Raw genomic sequence first — 16,714 nt, forward strand, 5'->3', positions numbered from 1 at the left:
AAAAACACACACACACACACGCACAAATTCACGTGGGGAGGCCGGACACGGTGGCTCACACCTGTAATCCCAGAACTATGGGAGGCCCAGACAGGCAGATCACCTGAGGCTAGGACTTCGAGACCAGCCTGACCAACGTGGTAAAACTCCGTCTCTAAGAAAAAGATAAAAATTAGGCCGGGTGCAGTGGCTCATGCCTGTAATCCCAGCACTTTGGGAGGCCGAGGCTGAGGTGGGCAGATCATGAGGTCAGGAGTTCGAGACCAGCCTGGCCAAGGTGGTGAAACCGTGTCTCTACTAAAAATACAAAAATCAGCCAGGCATGGTAGCGGGCGCCTGTAGTCCCAGCTACTCGGGATGCTGAGGCAGAATAGCTTGAACCTGAGAGGCGGAGGTTGCAGTGAGCCAAGATCGCATGCCATGGCACTCTAGCCTGGGTGACAGAGCAAGACTCATCTCAAAAAAATAAAATTCATGTGGGGAAAAACTCTACATGAAAACCCTATATTTCCTACAGACATTAAAATTATGTAAGAAAGAACGTCTTAGACTGGCATAATTACTGGTGCCAATTAATTTAAGAAAGCAGGGCCGGGCGCGGTGGCTCACGCTTGTAATCCCAGCACTTTGGGAGGCCGAGGCGGGCGGATCACGAGGTCAGGAGATCGAGACCACGGTGAAACCCCGTCTCTACTAAAAACACAAAAAATTGGCCGGGCGTGGTGGCGGGCGCCTGTAGTCCCAGCTACTCAGAGAGGCTCAGGCAGGAGAATGGCGAGAACCCGGGAGGTGGAGCTTGCAGTGAGCGGAGATCGCGCCACTGCACTCCAGCCTGGGTGACAGAGCGAGACACCGTCTCCAAAAAAAAAAATTTAAGAAAGCAGTATTAGTGGGTCAAGATTTCTCACTCCTTACCAAAGAAGCACAGGCTTCAAAGAAGAATTTACTTCAGAACTGCAACAAAAAGCTACAGTTAATCCTGCTTCTTCTTTATAAATTTAGACTTTTAAAAATACAGTATATTCAGTATATATTAAAAAGAGACAACACCAAATTTACCTTAGACATAATAGATAAGAAAATAGTCAATGCAGATAGAAAATGGGAAATTTTAACTCAAGTTCACATATCTTGAATTTCATAAAAAATTAAAATAGGCCAGGCCCGGTGGCTCATGCCTGTAATCCTAGCACTTTGGGAGGCCGAGGATGGTGGATCACAAGATCAGGAGTTCAACACCAGCCTGGCCAACATAGTGAAACCCCATCTCTAATAAAAATACAAAAAAAATTAGCCAGATGTGGTGGCAGGCACCTGTAGTCCCAGATACTTGGGAGGCTGGGGCAGGAGAATCACTTGAACCCGGGAGGCAGAGGTGGCAGTGAGCCGAGACCGCACCACTGCACTCCAGCCTGGGTGACACAGCGAGATTGTATTTCCAAAAAAAATAAAATAAATAAAAATAAAATAAAGTAAAATAAAATAACTGGAAAGGAAGTGGCAAAGAGTGAAACTGCAGCTAAGAAATAGAAGGCCATAAAATATTTCTCAATTTCTCCTTGGGGTACCATGTCAAGTAAGATATCTATTCATCCCTGAAAGTACATTCTTAAGAAATACGAGAATCTTCTTTTTTTTTTCTTCTTCATACAGAGTCTCTGTTGCTCAGGCTGGAGTGTAGTAGCGCCATCCTGGCTCACTGCAGCCTTGACCTCCCAGTATCAATTGTCCCACCTCAGACTCCTGAACAGTTGGGACTCCAGGCATTCACCACCACACCTGGATAATTTTTTTGTATTTTGTAGAGAGAGGGTGTCACTATGTTTCTCAGGCTGGTCTCAAACTCCTGGGCTCTAGTGATTCGCCCACCTCGGCCTCCCAAAGTGCTGGGATTATAGGTGTGAGCCACTGCATCTGGCGGAATACAATAATCTTAGTAAGTAAGTTAAATACAAACCTTTTGGTTTTAAAATACTTCCAGACCAGCCTGGCTAACATGGCGAAACCCCATCTCTACTAAAAATACAAAAATCAGCTGGGCACGGTGGCGCATGCCTGTAATCCCAGCTACTCAGGAGGCTGAGGCAGGAGAATCACTTGAACCCAGAAGGCAGAGGTTGCAATGAGCCAAGATTGCACTACTGCACTCCAACCTGGGCAACAGAGCAAGACTCTGTCTCAAAAAAAATATGCAAAGTAAAATAAAATAAAATAAAATAGTCTTGCAATTTTAGATTCAAGCAATAGAGTTTTCTGAAAATGTAAAAATTCAGGTAGACTGGGTTGTATTTTATATATATATATATTACATATATATACACAATATATACGTGTATATACAATCCAGGATAGTTTATCTATCCTGGCTTTAACTGGTCTTAACCTTTAAGAATTATGATTACAAGATCATAAATGGCCTTTTCATAATAACAAGAAATAAATTAATCTTGCAGGGCACAAGGGAAAGAGCATTACTAAATGCTTCCATTTAAAAAGAAATACTGAAACAAACAAAAAGTATTGAAACAAATATTAAAAACAAATATTGAGTTAGAAAATTAAGACAGTGATTAGCCTATACTTTTTCAATTCAGTTATCAATACAGTCAATATAATTAATTCTACAGATGGAATCTAAACAAGTATCTTATTGAATATTTATCTAAAGTACTAAGGAAAATATTTCCAAGGTATATATATGACTTGCCTGATAATATTTCTGTTGAGATCACTTAACATTCAACTAACAAAACATAAAAGAACATATGCATGATAAACTCATTTAACTTCTGAAGATCTAGTATGTTCCCTGACCTACATAAAATGAAGTTACAATGAAATTTTTTTTTTTTTTTTGAGACGGAGTTTTGCTCTGTCACTCTGGCTGGAGTGCAATGGTGCGATCTCAGCTCACTGCAACCTCCGCCTCTCAGGTTCAAGTCCTTCTCCTGCCTCAGCCTCCCGAGTAGCTGGGATTACAGGTGTGTGCCACCACGTCCGGCTAATTTTTGTATTTTTAGTAGAGACTGGGTTTTGCCGTGTTGGCCAGACTTGTCTTGAACTCCTGACCTTAGGTGATTTGCCCGCCTCGGCCCCCTAAAGTGCTAGGATTACAGGCGTGAGCCACCGCACCTGGCTGTAGAATGAAAAATTATATGAGACTCCAAGACTGTAAGTACATATGTGGACGTATTCATTTGACAAACACCTCTTAGGTATCTATTATGTAATAACAGAGTCTGCACTAGGCACTGGGTACTCAGCAATGAATCAACAAACACAGCTCTTGCCTGCGAGGAGCTTACAATTCAACAAAAGAAGACAACACTAAACAGTAATGACAAATTGTGAATACAAACGTGAAACTTTCTGAAAGAAGCCACTACACAAATATTTGATTTTTCAAATGCTTAAAAATATTCATACAAAGCTAAAAGATACCATTCAGAGACCATAGCATACTTGCTCTCACCACAGAAAAATTGGATTTCTAAAAAGAAAACTTTATGGCTTTTGTACGGATGCACTGGCAAATTATGTAAGAAATCATTTCGTAATAATAAAAACGGAAAAGAACGTTAGTCGACCAGATACACTACCAAAATGGTTAATATGCCCACATCAATTCAGCTTTTGGTTCTTCTTAAACCCAATTTTAAAAGAAATATTATCAGCATATAGTTAATACATACCTAAAAAGCACAGTCTTAGAGAATTAAAAATAAATAGCATGCAGAATAAAGGTATTTTAAAAATAACTTTGTAAGTAAAATCAAATTAATATAATACTTAAAACCTCACTCTCTGAAATATGTATAGATAAGATAAAAATCTAATAGCCAATCATTAAGTAAATGTTAAAATCATCTATATTTTGTTTTCTATAATGAATAGATTCATTTAATAATTGTTGCACAATATGTATTTTATATCTTGCCCCTCTATAATCAAAAAAGTTAATGTATGTCATATAATTAACTTATTTAGTTTTTAAGAACCTCACATCTGGCCGGGCGCGGTGGCTCAAGCCTGTAATCCCAGCACTTTGGGAGGCCAAGGCGGGCGGATCACGAGGTCAGGAGATCGAGACCATCCTGGCTAACACGGTGAAACCCCGTCTCTACTAAAAATACAAAAAATTAGCCGGGTGTGTTGGCGGGCGCCTGTAGTCCCAGCTACTCGGGAGGCTGAGGCAGGAGAATGGCGTGAACCCGGGAGGCGGAGCTTGCAGTGAGCCAAGATCGCGCCACTGCACTCCAGCCTGGGGCACAGAGCAAGACTCCGTCTCAAAAAAAAAAAAAAAAAAGAACCTCACATCTAAAGTGGAAATTTGTACTGTCTTAGTAAGGAAAGGGATTTCCCCTCCTGAATTAAATAAATAAAAGTATGACAAAATAATAGAAAAAAAAACACCATGTCAAGATAAAAAGCAGTGTTAATCGTTATCAATTATAAACTTTATAAGCAATTTTATCAATATTTACCTACTTTATGAATTTTATATAATCTCAATTTACATGTATTTTAATCTGAATATCTAAAACAAGATCTATGAAAATAACAACTGATCACAATTAATACTTTTAATCATGTACCTATAATAAAATGAAACAAAAAAGTAGTATATTATTCAAAATTAAATTCCTGCCGGGTGCAGTGGCTCACGCCTGTAATCCTAACATTTTGGGAGGCCGAGGCAAGTGGATCATGAGGTCAGGATTTCAAGACCAGCCTGGCCAGCATGGTGAAACCTCATCTCTCCTAAAAATACAAAAATTAGCCAGGCATGGTGGCACATGCCTGTAGTCCCAGCTACTCGGGAGGCTGAGGCAGAAGAATTGCTTGAACCCAGAAGGCAGAGGTTGCAGTGAGCCGAGATCGTGCCACTGCACTCTAGCCTGGGCGACGGAGCGAGACTCCGCTTCAAAATAAAATAAAATAAAATAAAATAAAATTCCTAAGTATGATATAAACATTTCATATTTCTACTTCATATAACACTTAAATCTACATCAGAGAGACAGGAATGGTATTCCTCATGCTTAAGAATATAACAGCAGAATGACAGAACCATAAATATTATAGCATAGTCATATTTAAGAGTTGATAAAAACAGCTCAACGGAATGGTATAGTAATTATATCAATAGGTTTTCCTAAGCAATATAATGCTATAAAATGAAACGGAAGTATAGGCAGAGGTAATATGTAATAATAAGAACACTAATACAGCATTTTACCAAAGCGTACAAAGACAACTGCAAATGGTTGACTGTGCCATTAATTGCATATTGTAATGCAGATGCTAAGTTTTTTAAATTCCCCAAAAGTGTGCTTTGTTAATACTTGATAAATGTATGGAATTGGTTATTTGTGTATACTTAGACAAAAATACCAATGTACCTGCCAATCTACAAAACTACTGAATGAAACAGGTCCAAGTTTAGTAAACACTCTAAGATGAATACACAAAGAAAAATTAAAGCCCATTTGAGTACAATACATAACTGAATTATCATCTTTTTTCATGAAGGAAATGTTTATGTTCATTTGTATCAAAAACTATGGTTAACTCAAAAGCCACTCTCTTTTAATACAAATTTACAGATAATGGAAACCACTGTGCAATGGTCATTTTATAGGCCTCTGACTTCTGTACTATAGAAACAAGGCAGACAACTTCCCAGGGTACCTTGCTTTCTATCATTACCAGGACAATTATTTCAAAGAAAATGAGTAGAACAACTTTGTACTCTATTTCAATATTCCTAAATCCAATGGCATACACAACTCAAGTATAGCAGGGATCAGATTACATGGAAATAAAAGAAAAAAGAAAAAAAATGAAGGACACAAAACATTTTAGAGCAGGAAAGAACTAAGAAATTAAGCTGGAAAGTGACTTAAAAATTTTTTAAGGACAAAAGGAGACTAAGAATAGCTAAAAAGTCGCAGAAAATTAGTATTTCCAATTAAATTCATTCCAGTCTCTCAGTCTCGACTCCATTTTGCTTGCTAAGAGATGGGCTCTTTATGTAACCCAGAGGTCACATATATCATATATAAATACGAACTCAAATTAGATCAACGATGTAAACATTACAGCTAAAACTATAAAGTTCTTGGAAGAAAACATACAGGAAAATTTTCAGAACACTGGATTTGGCAATGTTTCTTTGGAAATAACATCAAAAGCAGAGGCAACAAAAGAAACATTTGCAAATCATGTATCTGATAAGGGAATAACATCTAGAATATATGAAGAACTACAATTCAACAACAACAAAACAACTGACCAATTGAAAAATGGCAAAAATTTGAAGGGACGTTCCTCTAAGAAGATAAACAAATGGCTAATAAGTACATGAAAAAATGTTCAACTCTAGTCATTAGGGAAATGCAAATCAAAAGCACAATGAGATACTACTTCATACTCATTAGAATGGCTATAACCTCCAAATTGTTTTAAACAGAGAATAACAAGTGTTGGCAAGGCTGCAGAGAACCTGGAACGCTAACACATTGCTGGTGAGAATGTAAAACAGTGTTGTCTCTGTGGAAAAGTTTGACAATTCCTCAGAAAGTGAAACACAGAGTTATATATAAATGAGGTGAGAAGCAGCTCCAGTGAGAGGGTCAAGCCATATCTGTCTCAATCCCCTATTATAGGTATCGCTTTAAAAAACCAGTGGCTTTTATTTGGATTTTACCTCCTGCTCTACTTCCATTTTGTTGTCAGGAGGTCCAATTTAGTACAACATTCATTTAGTACTTACCATATGCCAAATGAATACTTTTCTAGATGTGGTAAGGGATATTAGGAGAATAGATACGAAACAGAAATGTTTTTCATATTTTAAAATTAAGTTCACTTTTGTAATAATACATAATGCAGTCCTGATGTAGAAAGCTTGAACGATGAAGAAAAAAAGAAAAGGAGGGACAGGAGAGTTGAAGGGAAAGAATTTACCCAGAGTCCTAGGTGAAAGTTATATTCCAGATCAAATTCCTTTGGCTCAGAAAAATAATTTAGAAAAATTCAATATCAGAATTGTGACTCAAGTTAGGATTAGAAAAATAGGTACAGAAACCAAAAAAATGTTAAATGGATATCAGAAAGAAATAGGGGAACAATTAGAAGAAAGAAAACACATAAAGATGAGGAAGACAGAAAAGATAATTGAGGAGTGGTTTCTTAATTTTGACAAGGGAAGAAAAGGAAAATAAACAAGAAAAATGGTTGTAGCTGGAGCAGCTGGAGCCCAAGCAAAGCATATCATGGAAGGAGTGATCAACTGACTAAAGCCACTGATAAGGCATGTAAGAGGGCAAGAAAAGCAGGAGGAATTTATTTACAAAGGGTCACTAGTGTTCCTGGTAAGCACAGTTGTGGAGACACAGTGAACAAAAGGCTGATGAGAGTGGATTTATACAGAAAAAGGAGAGAAACTGAATAACAAGTGTAGGTAACTTTCAAACAGTTCTGCTGAATGAAAATGGAGCGAAGAAATGTCACAGTAGGAGAAGTCAGACTCCAGAAAAGATTTTCCTTGAGATGGGACAAATAACTAACTACAGATCTGTAAGCAGTGGGAATGACTTAGAACAGAGCAAGAAAATGGGCCATGTCTTTGATCAGGCAAGAAGGGATGGTTATGAAGACTGGCTTCAGACAGTAGCATGATTGTACATCTGTAGCTAAAGATGAAAACACAAGAGAATGTGGCAGCAAATGCAGTTAGGCAGGCAGATCTAACGAAGTGTGTAGAAATGTTTTTCTTATTTCTATCTCTCAGTAGGTACAAAGCAAGGTCACCAGCTGAAAATGAGGATAGGGAAGAGATGTTGGGGATGTGAAGACATAAGCAGCAGTATGAAATAGTCTTCTAAGAAAGTAGGAGAGTGAATGCAAGAAGGATATAAAGAATTAAGGACCCACATGAGGTTCACAGTTATGAATTTAAAATAAGAACAGTCATTGTGGTTGCTTGCTTTATTCCAACCAGGATCGGCTGCACAGGTGCAGACAAGAACCTGGAGGGTTAGATTTAATCAAGGTTCTTGTTGTTTTGTCAGATGAGTACTATAAAGCAAAAGGAGAGAAAAAGAAGAGCTCAAGTCAAAAGAAGTGATTATAATAATAAATGCCAGGGAATATAAGCAGTATCAAGGGAAGACTGAGCACATTAACTGGGGTGGAGAGGTAAGGGGTGGTAGGATCAATACCTTAATAAGGAATTTATTATTATTATGAATTCCTTAATAAGGACCACTTCTTGGTATCTTTGGTGACAAGCACAGTATTTGGCACATAGTGGATATTCAACTTATGTTTGGAAAATAAAGGAATAAAGCGTGATAAAAAGCAACTGAATGATGGCAAAAAGTAGGATTGAGCCTACTTATTTGTGAAAGCCTTTTACCAGGTTTTCTCAACCCCTAACTCATTCCCTCCTAAGAGGATTTAATTTGTTTGGCGAAAATATTGTTTAAATGTAATACATTTTTAATTTCAAATAATATATTTAGCATAATTTAGCTCATTTTCAGTTCTCTATAACTGTTAACATGAACTAGAACTGTTGTGGCTTATTTAAGAGACAACTGAAGTTTTACAGTGTCTCTTTTACTTTTGGGTTCCCATTAATGCAGCTGGTGATCTTCAACATATAAAAAATTATTCTCTAACTAAATTTGCAACTCTTTGATTACAGAAAGCCAAGTTGGAAATGAGCGAGAATATTCAATCAGTATTGATATACTATTACAAAATATTGATGTATTTTAAATTCCATGCCAATTAGTCTAGATAGTTTCACTCAGTTGTTACTAAACAAAGAAATCCAACACACTCAACCAGTTTATGGCATGTTAATTTCAATGTGTACCCTTACTTTCAAAAATCAATCCCATATTTACGACACGACTTAGAAACTTGAGAGTGAAAAGGATCAATTAGATAATTACACTAAGATTCTCTATAAAATATTAACATCACTAAGAGAAGTTAAATATAACAGAGAGCCTACTATTAAAAACTACTTAAGCAGAACTAAATTTTTTTAAATGTATGGAAACATTTTAAAAGACTAAAAGAGAACACACTATAATGTTAATAATTTTATTTATTTTTTATTTATTTATTTTTTAGATGGAGTTTCACTCTTGTTGCCCAGGCTGGAGTGCAATGGCACGATCTCGGCTCACCGCAATCTCCGTCTCCCAGGTTTGAGCAATTCTCCTGCCTCATCCTCCCTAGTAGCTGGGATTATAGGCATGTGCCTCCATGCCTGGCTAATTTTGTATTTTTTTAGTAGAGACAGGGCTTCTCCATGTTGGTCAGGCTGGTGTCGAACTCCCGACCTCAGGTGATCCGCCCACCTCAGCCTCCCAAAGTGCTGGGATTACAGGCGTGAGCCACCGTGCCTGGCCAGCAATAATTTTATCTTTCTACTTTTATGTATTTTTCTCATTTTTCTAAATTGTTATTTTTAGAAGAGTTTAAAAAATAATTTATGAGCATACTCCAAACATTCCCAGCGCTTGGTGACATAGTAAGTAATATAGTGCTAGACAATAGTTTTAGATACTGTCACTACATCAGAAAAATTCTGCAAAAGTATTATGCTATTTGTGGTTAAAGAGTTCAAGCTCTTTCCAGTAAAGGTGGTGTGAACATGTTAAAATATGACTTTTTTTTTTTTTCATCACAATAGTAGAAAACAAACTTGCCCAAATGTTAACCTTTGTATAACAAAAATCAACATTTTCAGCTGTGAAATAGGGACATACATGAAAATTATATTAAAGATTTATACAGGTCGGGCGCAGTGGCTCACGCCTATAATCCCACCACTTACGGAGGCAGAGGTGGGCAGATCACCTGAGGTCAGGCATTCCAGACCAGTCTGGACAACATGGTGAAACCCTATCTCTACTAAAAATACAAAAATTTGCTGGGCATGGTGGCATATGCCTATAATCCCAGCTACTTGGGAGGCTGAGACAGGGGAATCTCTTGAACCTAGGAGGCGGAGGTGGCAGTGAGATGATATCACGCGGCTGCACTCCAGCCTCGACAACAAGAGCAAAACTCCATCTCAGAAACAAACAAACAAACAAATAGCATTTTAGTTAGAAAAAAAAGAAAAATGTAAAAATTAACAAGGATTTTTTTTTTTTTTTTGAGATGGAGTCTTGCTCTGTCACCCAGACTGGAGTGCAATGGCATGATCTTGGTTCACTGCAACCTCTGTGCCCCTGGATCAAGTGATTCTCATGCCTCAGCCTCCCACGTAGATCGGATTACAGGCACCTGCCACCACGTCCAGCTAATTTTTGTATTTTTAGTAGAGATGAGGTTTCGCCATGTTGGCCAGGCTGGTTTCGAACTCCTGACCTCAGGTGACCTGCCCGCCTCGGCCTCCCAAAGTGCTGGGATTATAGGCATGAGCTACTGCGCCTGGCCTAAAAACAGTGTTTTTAAACAAAAAGACAGATACTCTTACATTATTTGAGAAAATCTATTTACCAGAAAAACATGTTTCATGGCCAGGAGCATTGGTTCATGTCTATAATCCCAGCACTTTTGGAAGCCAAGGCAGGAGGACTGCTTGAGCCCAGGAGTTTGAAACCAGCTTGGGCAACATAATGAGATCCCATCTCTACAAAAGATAAAAAATTAGCCAGGTGTGGTGATGCACACCTATAGTCCCACCTATTCCAGAGGCTGAGGTGGGAGGATCACTCGAGCCCAAGAAGTCATGCACTCCAGCCTGGGTGACAGCACGAGGTCCTGTCTGTCTCTCTCTCTTTTTTTTTTATCTGAAATACATGTTTCAGATTAAAAAAACCATGGAAATAGGTCCACACAAATCTCCCAAACTGCTTGTCATGAATGACTGCCACTGAAGATAAAACTATTTTCATGAACCTCCACGCATAAATCTTCATTTCTAATTTCACATCTGTTAAGTATAAATTTAGAGATCAAGCTGAAGACCCTAAAAATAAAAGAAAAATTGTCATAGAGCTGATGAGGATTTGTTGCAGTCCTTATTAAATTAGCTTCAGAACTGGAGGAGCAGCAAAAATAAAAATTATTGCTTATTTATCAATAAGACAGACTGATTATTGTAGAGAGAAATAAAATACTGTTAACTCTAAGAAGATTAACTGCTTAATCTACTGAAGTACATTTGTTTTCTCCATGATGTTGGAGTGTATAGAGATCCATCCTATAGGTCTTCATCAAGATGTTAAGTTTTCTTCTTTTGAAAGTTCATAGCATATAAGCATTTGAGTTCTCAGAAATAGATGGCAACCTTCACAGTAACACAAGCATGTCTTCTTGAACTAGGTCCCATTTTCCTTCCTATATTATTAAAAACTTGAATGCCTCAATTTAAATTCTTTCCTTACTTTCCCTTCCCGCTATTTAAAAACTAAATTACTAGAGATTCTTTCTACTGTCTAAAATCAAAATACTCCTGGAATTCTCTTTCTTTTAGTCAATATTTTCTTAACAAGCAAAGCTATATCTTAATTGTAAAACAGTTTCATGAATGACTCAGTTCTTATATGTACCAAGTCTTTTTTGTTTAAACAGCCAATTAATAGAAAATAAGCCTTGGCCGGGCACGGTGGCTGAGGCCTGTAGTCCCAGCACTTTGGGAGGCCGAGGCAGGTGGATTACCTGAGGTCGGGAGTTTGAAACCAGTCTAACCAACATGGAGAAACCCCATCTCTACTAAAAATACAAAAATTAGCTGGGCGTGGTGGTGCATGCCTGTAATCTCAGCTACTCAGGAGACTGAGGCAGGAGAATCGCTTGAACCCGGGAGGCGGAGGCTGCGGTGAGCCAAGATCCAGCCATTGCACTCCAGGCTGGGCATTAAGAGTGAAACTCCATGGAAGGAAGGAAGGAGGGAAGGAGGAAAGGAAGGAAGGAAGGAAATGAGCCCTGATTACATATAGTGAAAGTTAGAGAATACCTAAATTCTATCCATTTTTCATAGAATTTCAAATACTTCATAAAGGCCAAGAGGAAAAACTGCCTCTACATGTAAACTAACAAAATAATTAGAAAAACTAAAAAGAGAGGTAAAAGGTGTTGTGACTCTATCTTGTGGGCATTATGCAGTAATTATTCGTTTTTGCTAACCCAAGTACTTCTTAATTTAAGAGATGAGGTCTCATTCTGGCACTCAGGCTGGAGTACAGTAGCATGATCATAGTTCACTGCAGCCTCAAATTCCTGGGTTCAAGCGATCCTCCCACCTCAGTAGCTGGGACTACAGGCATGCAACACCACACCCAGCTTTTTTCTTCCTAATTTTAAACTAACATATTCTACATTTACATTTATATCCTAGGCAGAAGTAGAACTCCCTCTACATTTATATTCAGTAAGATAATTTAGTAAGATCAAAATGACTAGAAGTCAAAAATTGGGCAAAATATTCGATTGGTAGCTATATCTGAGATCTCAAGTACCTTCTTTGGAATATATTCATTAATAGCGAGGCCTTCAGGTGAGGAAAATCATGTACCAGAAAGGCAGCATAAGAACCAACAGCTGACACCTGCAATCCCAGCACTTTGGGAGGCCGAGGCGGATCACCTGAGGTCAGGAGTTCAAGACAAGCCTGGCCCTGGGCTCAAGCCATCCTCCCACCTCAGTAGCTGGGACTACAGGCATGCAACACCACGCCCAGCTTTTTTCTTCTAATTTTAAACTAACATATTCTACATTTACATTTATATCTTGGGCAGAAGTAGAACTCCCTCTACATTTATATTCAGTAAGATAATTTAGTAAGATCAAAATGACTAGAAGTCAAAAACTGGACAAAATATTCTATTGGTAACTATATCTGAGATCTCAAGTACCTTCTTTGGAATATATTCATTAATAGCCAGGCCTTCAGGTGAGGAAAATCACGTACCAGAAAGGCAGCATAAGAACCAACAGCTGACACCTGCAATCCCAGCACTTTGGTAGGCCGAGGTGGATCACCTGAGGTCAGGAGTTCAAGACAAACATGGCAAGACCCCACCTCTACTAAAAATATGAAAATTAGCCAGGCACAATGGCGGGCACCTATAATCCTAGCTACTCAGGAGGCTGCGGCACAAGAATCGCTTGAGCCCAGGAGGTGGAAGTTGCAGTGAGTAGAGATCGTGCCACTATGCTCCAGCCTGGGCAGTAGAGCTTGTCTCCAGAAAAAAGACAAAAACAAAAACAAAAAACAAACAAAAAAAGAACCAACAGGTGAAAGGATAAATTGTGCAGTGTGTTAAAGTGGTATCTGGAAAAACTTATGTTTGTAGATAACTATCACATCTAAGCTCTGACGATAGGTATTCTTAAAATATCAAACTGTATCCTGATTAGACATAATAAAGAATGAGCCCAAAACAAAACTTCTGAACATTTCCTCATGACTTAAGTTGCTATTTGCTATTTTCTTCCAAGCATCAGAATGGATCGGACTGGTACTTTTCTCAAAATAAGAAAGGTAATCAGATTAGATCATGAGCTTCCTATTACACAACAGGACAACAAAAAATTTAAGAAACAGAATTTTGTATAGTATAATTTATTTAAAACACATGCATGTAAGAATACTATATATTTTCTATGAGTACATTTATATGTATGTGAAAGTAGAATGAAAAGTTAGTAAGGGCAGCCTCAAAACTCTCAGAAGTGATTTTCTTTAGAGAAAGGGCATTGTGGGAAGTGATTAAAGAGAATCAAAATTTCATTTGCAACACTCAAACACAGAATTTGAGATGATGCCTTCCTATTAACTTCCCAAACCACAGAATATAATTTAAGTATAAAGCATGAGAACTGTATTCCTCCTTGAAGACACTAGGTACACCATGAAACCACAACTTAAAACTTCTATGGTTAATCTTTCCAGGTATCTGTCTTATAGGCTACATTTCAAATATAATATCAAATATTCTAAAATAAATTATTCTTAAAAGATAACTGAACGAATAGATCCCAAAACTGGCTTGCCAATTTTGGATAAAATCAAAATACAAAATTTCTTTGGAAAGCCAAAGAAAATTTATCTAAGAAAAATGCTTAAGTCATTCAACATGACTTAAAACCAAATTTCACTCCTGCCTTTCAGTTCCCTAGGTTAGGAGCAGTCAAAAAGTATATTCTATTTTAGTGAAGCAGGCCTGCTTACATGTTCAACCATATTTTTTCAAAGATACTAATAAATTTCTGAGACTTCTGAATAAGGTTGTAATGCAATAGCTGTTAATAAGGAGATAAGGCTTTCTTAAAATAGCTAATGTTTCCTAGGATTTTAAATCTCTGACTACAGAAGGAAAGAAATGACTTAAGAATACAAGAAAGAGGTTACTGTGGCAATGTAGTTTAAAATGCAAGACAGCAAGCAGTCTGATAATTGGTTTGTAGATGTCCAGAAGTTCTGATCATTTCAACAATGTTTTGTCTACTGATCTACATGTAGTATATAAAAATCCAGTGTGTAGACCTCAGTTTTCTAGACATTAGGGATATCTTCTAAGTAGTGAAAACATTAATTGTAAGTCACTAAGTGAGGTATTTACATGCTAAAAACTATGTATTTTTATAAGGTACTATGACCTCAATTAGAATACTAATAAATCTGTAATCCATTACTTAAGTTTTTAAATAGAAAAGTATTTTATAATTGTTTTTAGGTAATAATCACTAGCTAAAACTCAAGTTACCTCACATTCCATCCGCAGTAATGCACCAAGTAAAGGACCTCTCCACCTTCGACATCAGAATCTTTAATACTAGCTTCATACATTTTTTGATTTTTCCCTCGTCCATACCGCACTTGGACTTTCATGCCTGGTGGATAGCATTCAAACTCCTCTTCCTCATTGTTGTCATCATCATCTTCATCCTCTTCTTCTTCTTCCTCCTCCTCCTCCTCCTCTTCTGCTTCTTCATCATCTTCATCTTCTTCTTTATTCGTTTCATCTCTTGAAAGGTTTAAAAAATTGCAGAGTTAATAAAAGACACTTCATAAGTTTTTCAGTTCCAAACCACATATATTGATAAAAGTTGTGGCTGTGATTGTTCCAGGAAAAGCAGGTTCCACGTGTATGAAATTCTCAGAGTTTCATTTTACTATTAAAAACTAAAACTGTAAGACAACCAAGGTTACAGAAAGACACATTTAGAGAAAATGAAGATTCAAAAGTAAGTGCAGTAAAAGAAAATTTCCAAAAGTCAGAAGAACAGAATTTGTGCCGAACAGCAAGAAGCAAGTATGGTCAACGCTAACAATTTTTTTTGATGTTTTATTAATAAAAGTGTTTTACATCTCAATTGACAAAAAAATTCATTATACTTCATTGCCATTTTACAACTAAAAATTATTTTTCATTCAAATATTTCCAGCCTCAAGATGTTTGTTTTATTTTTTTAGAGACAGAGTCTTGCTCTGTCCACCCAAGCTGGAGGCCTCAGGAAGTTTGAAACAATAATTTTTACTAGCAGATGGCAGTCTTAATAACTTTAAAACATTCTCCAACCGAATTTTCAAATGTTATAATAACTGAAATACTATTTTAATTTAAACAGAAATATTCTAATAATGTACTACCAATATCTTATCAGGTTTGTTCTTTCTTTTAAACTTCAATACAATTTCTACTCTCATTACCACAGATTTATTAACATCTTCTACAAATCTTCTCAACTTTGATGTTCCAAAGAAATAGACAGATGAGAGGCCAACTACAAGTATATGAAACTAAAAGTCAAACTATTCTAGAAAGAGTATTACATCTTTTTTTTTTTTTTTTTTTTGATAGAGTCTCACTCCTCCTGTCACCCAGGCTGGAGTGCAGTGGTGCAATCTCGGCTCACTGCAACCTCCGCCTCCCAGGTTCAAGCGATTCTCCTGCCTCAGCCTCCCAAGTAGCTGGGATTACAGGCAACCACTACCACACCCAGCTAATTCTTTTGTATTTTTAGTAATGACAGGGTTTCACCATGTTGGTCAGGCTGGTCTCAAACTCCTGACCTGAGGTGATCCGCCCACCTCGGCTTCCCAAAGTGCTGGGATTACAGCCGTGAGCCATCACACCTGGCCTTACATCCATTTTTATCTCCTTAGTACCATGTACTTTCTAAAACTGAGCATTCATATCCTTTTTATATTGACCACCAATCTGTACTCAACAAGTTAGAGAAAATCTTCAATTATAAATCTTTCCAAACACTAGATTTATTTTTTAAAAAATTTCAACATGAAATCCAAGGCTACATTTAGTCTGGTTTTATTTGCTGTCCTGTATGTCTGTACTTAAAGACTCCATCACTTTAGGGCTGACAAATGACTAAACATCATAAGGCAAAACAACCAGATAGTTTAGTATTTAAGCTTTAAAAATTAATAAAATACATATATTAAAATATATGCTATATTATATATTAATGATTATATATATATATATATATATATATATATATATTCCACCCCTCCCCTCCTTGGAGACATGGTCTCACTGTGTCATCCAGGTTGGAGTGCACTGGCCTGATCACGGCTCACTGTGGTCTTGACTTCCTGTGCTCAAATGATCCTCCCACCTCAGCATCCCAAGTAGCTGGGACTACAGGCACATACCACCACACCCAGATAATTTTTTATTTTTTATTTTTGTAGAGACAGGGGTCTCACTGT

The 16,714-nt window shown here is 37.4% G+C and overlaps 1 protein-coding gene across 7 annotated transcripts in view; it reads right to left on the minus strand.

The window, feature by feature from the left end:
• The window catches only part of ARID4B (AT-rich interaction domain 4B), a 166,625-nt gene that overhangs the window by 32,981 nt on the left and 116,930 nt on the right, over positions 1 to 16,714 (minus strand). For 6 of the 7 annotated variants that reach the window (XM_058430602.1, XM_032136437.2, XM_032136436.2 and 3 more), the window contains exon 17: positions 14,745 to 15,005. The exons of the other annotated variant lie outside the window; for it this stretch is intronic. In XM_058430602.1, coding sequence (XP_058286585.1) covers positions 14,745 to 15,005 — 261 coding nt within the window. The remainder of the gene's footprint in view (positions 1 to 14,744; positions 15,006 to 16,714) is intronic. 7 annotated transcript variants of the gene reach the window in all.

Source organism: Hylobates moloch, unplaced genomic scaffold (genome assembly GCF_009828535.3).
Source record: "Hylobates moloch isolate HMO894 unplaced genomic scaffold, HMol_V3 SCAFFOLD_18, whole genome shotgun sequence".
Lineage (NCBI taxonomy): Eukaryota > Metazoa > Chordata > Mammalia > Primates > Hylobatidae > Hylobates > Hylobates moloch.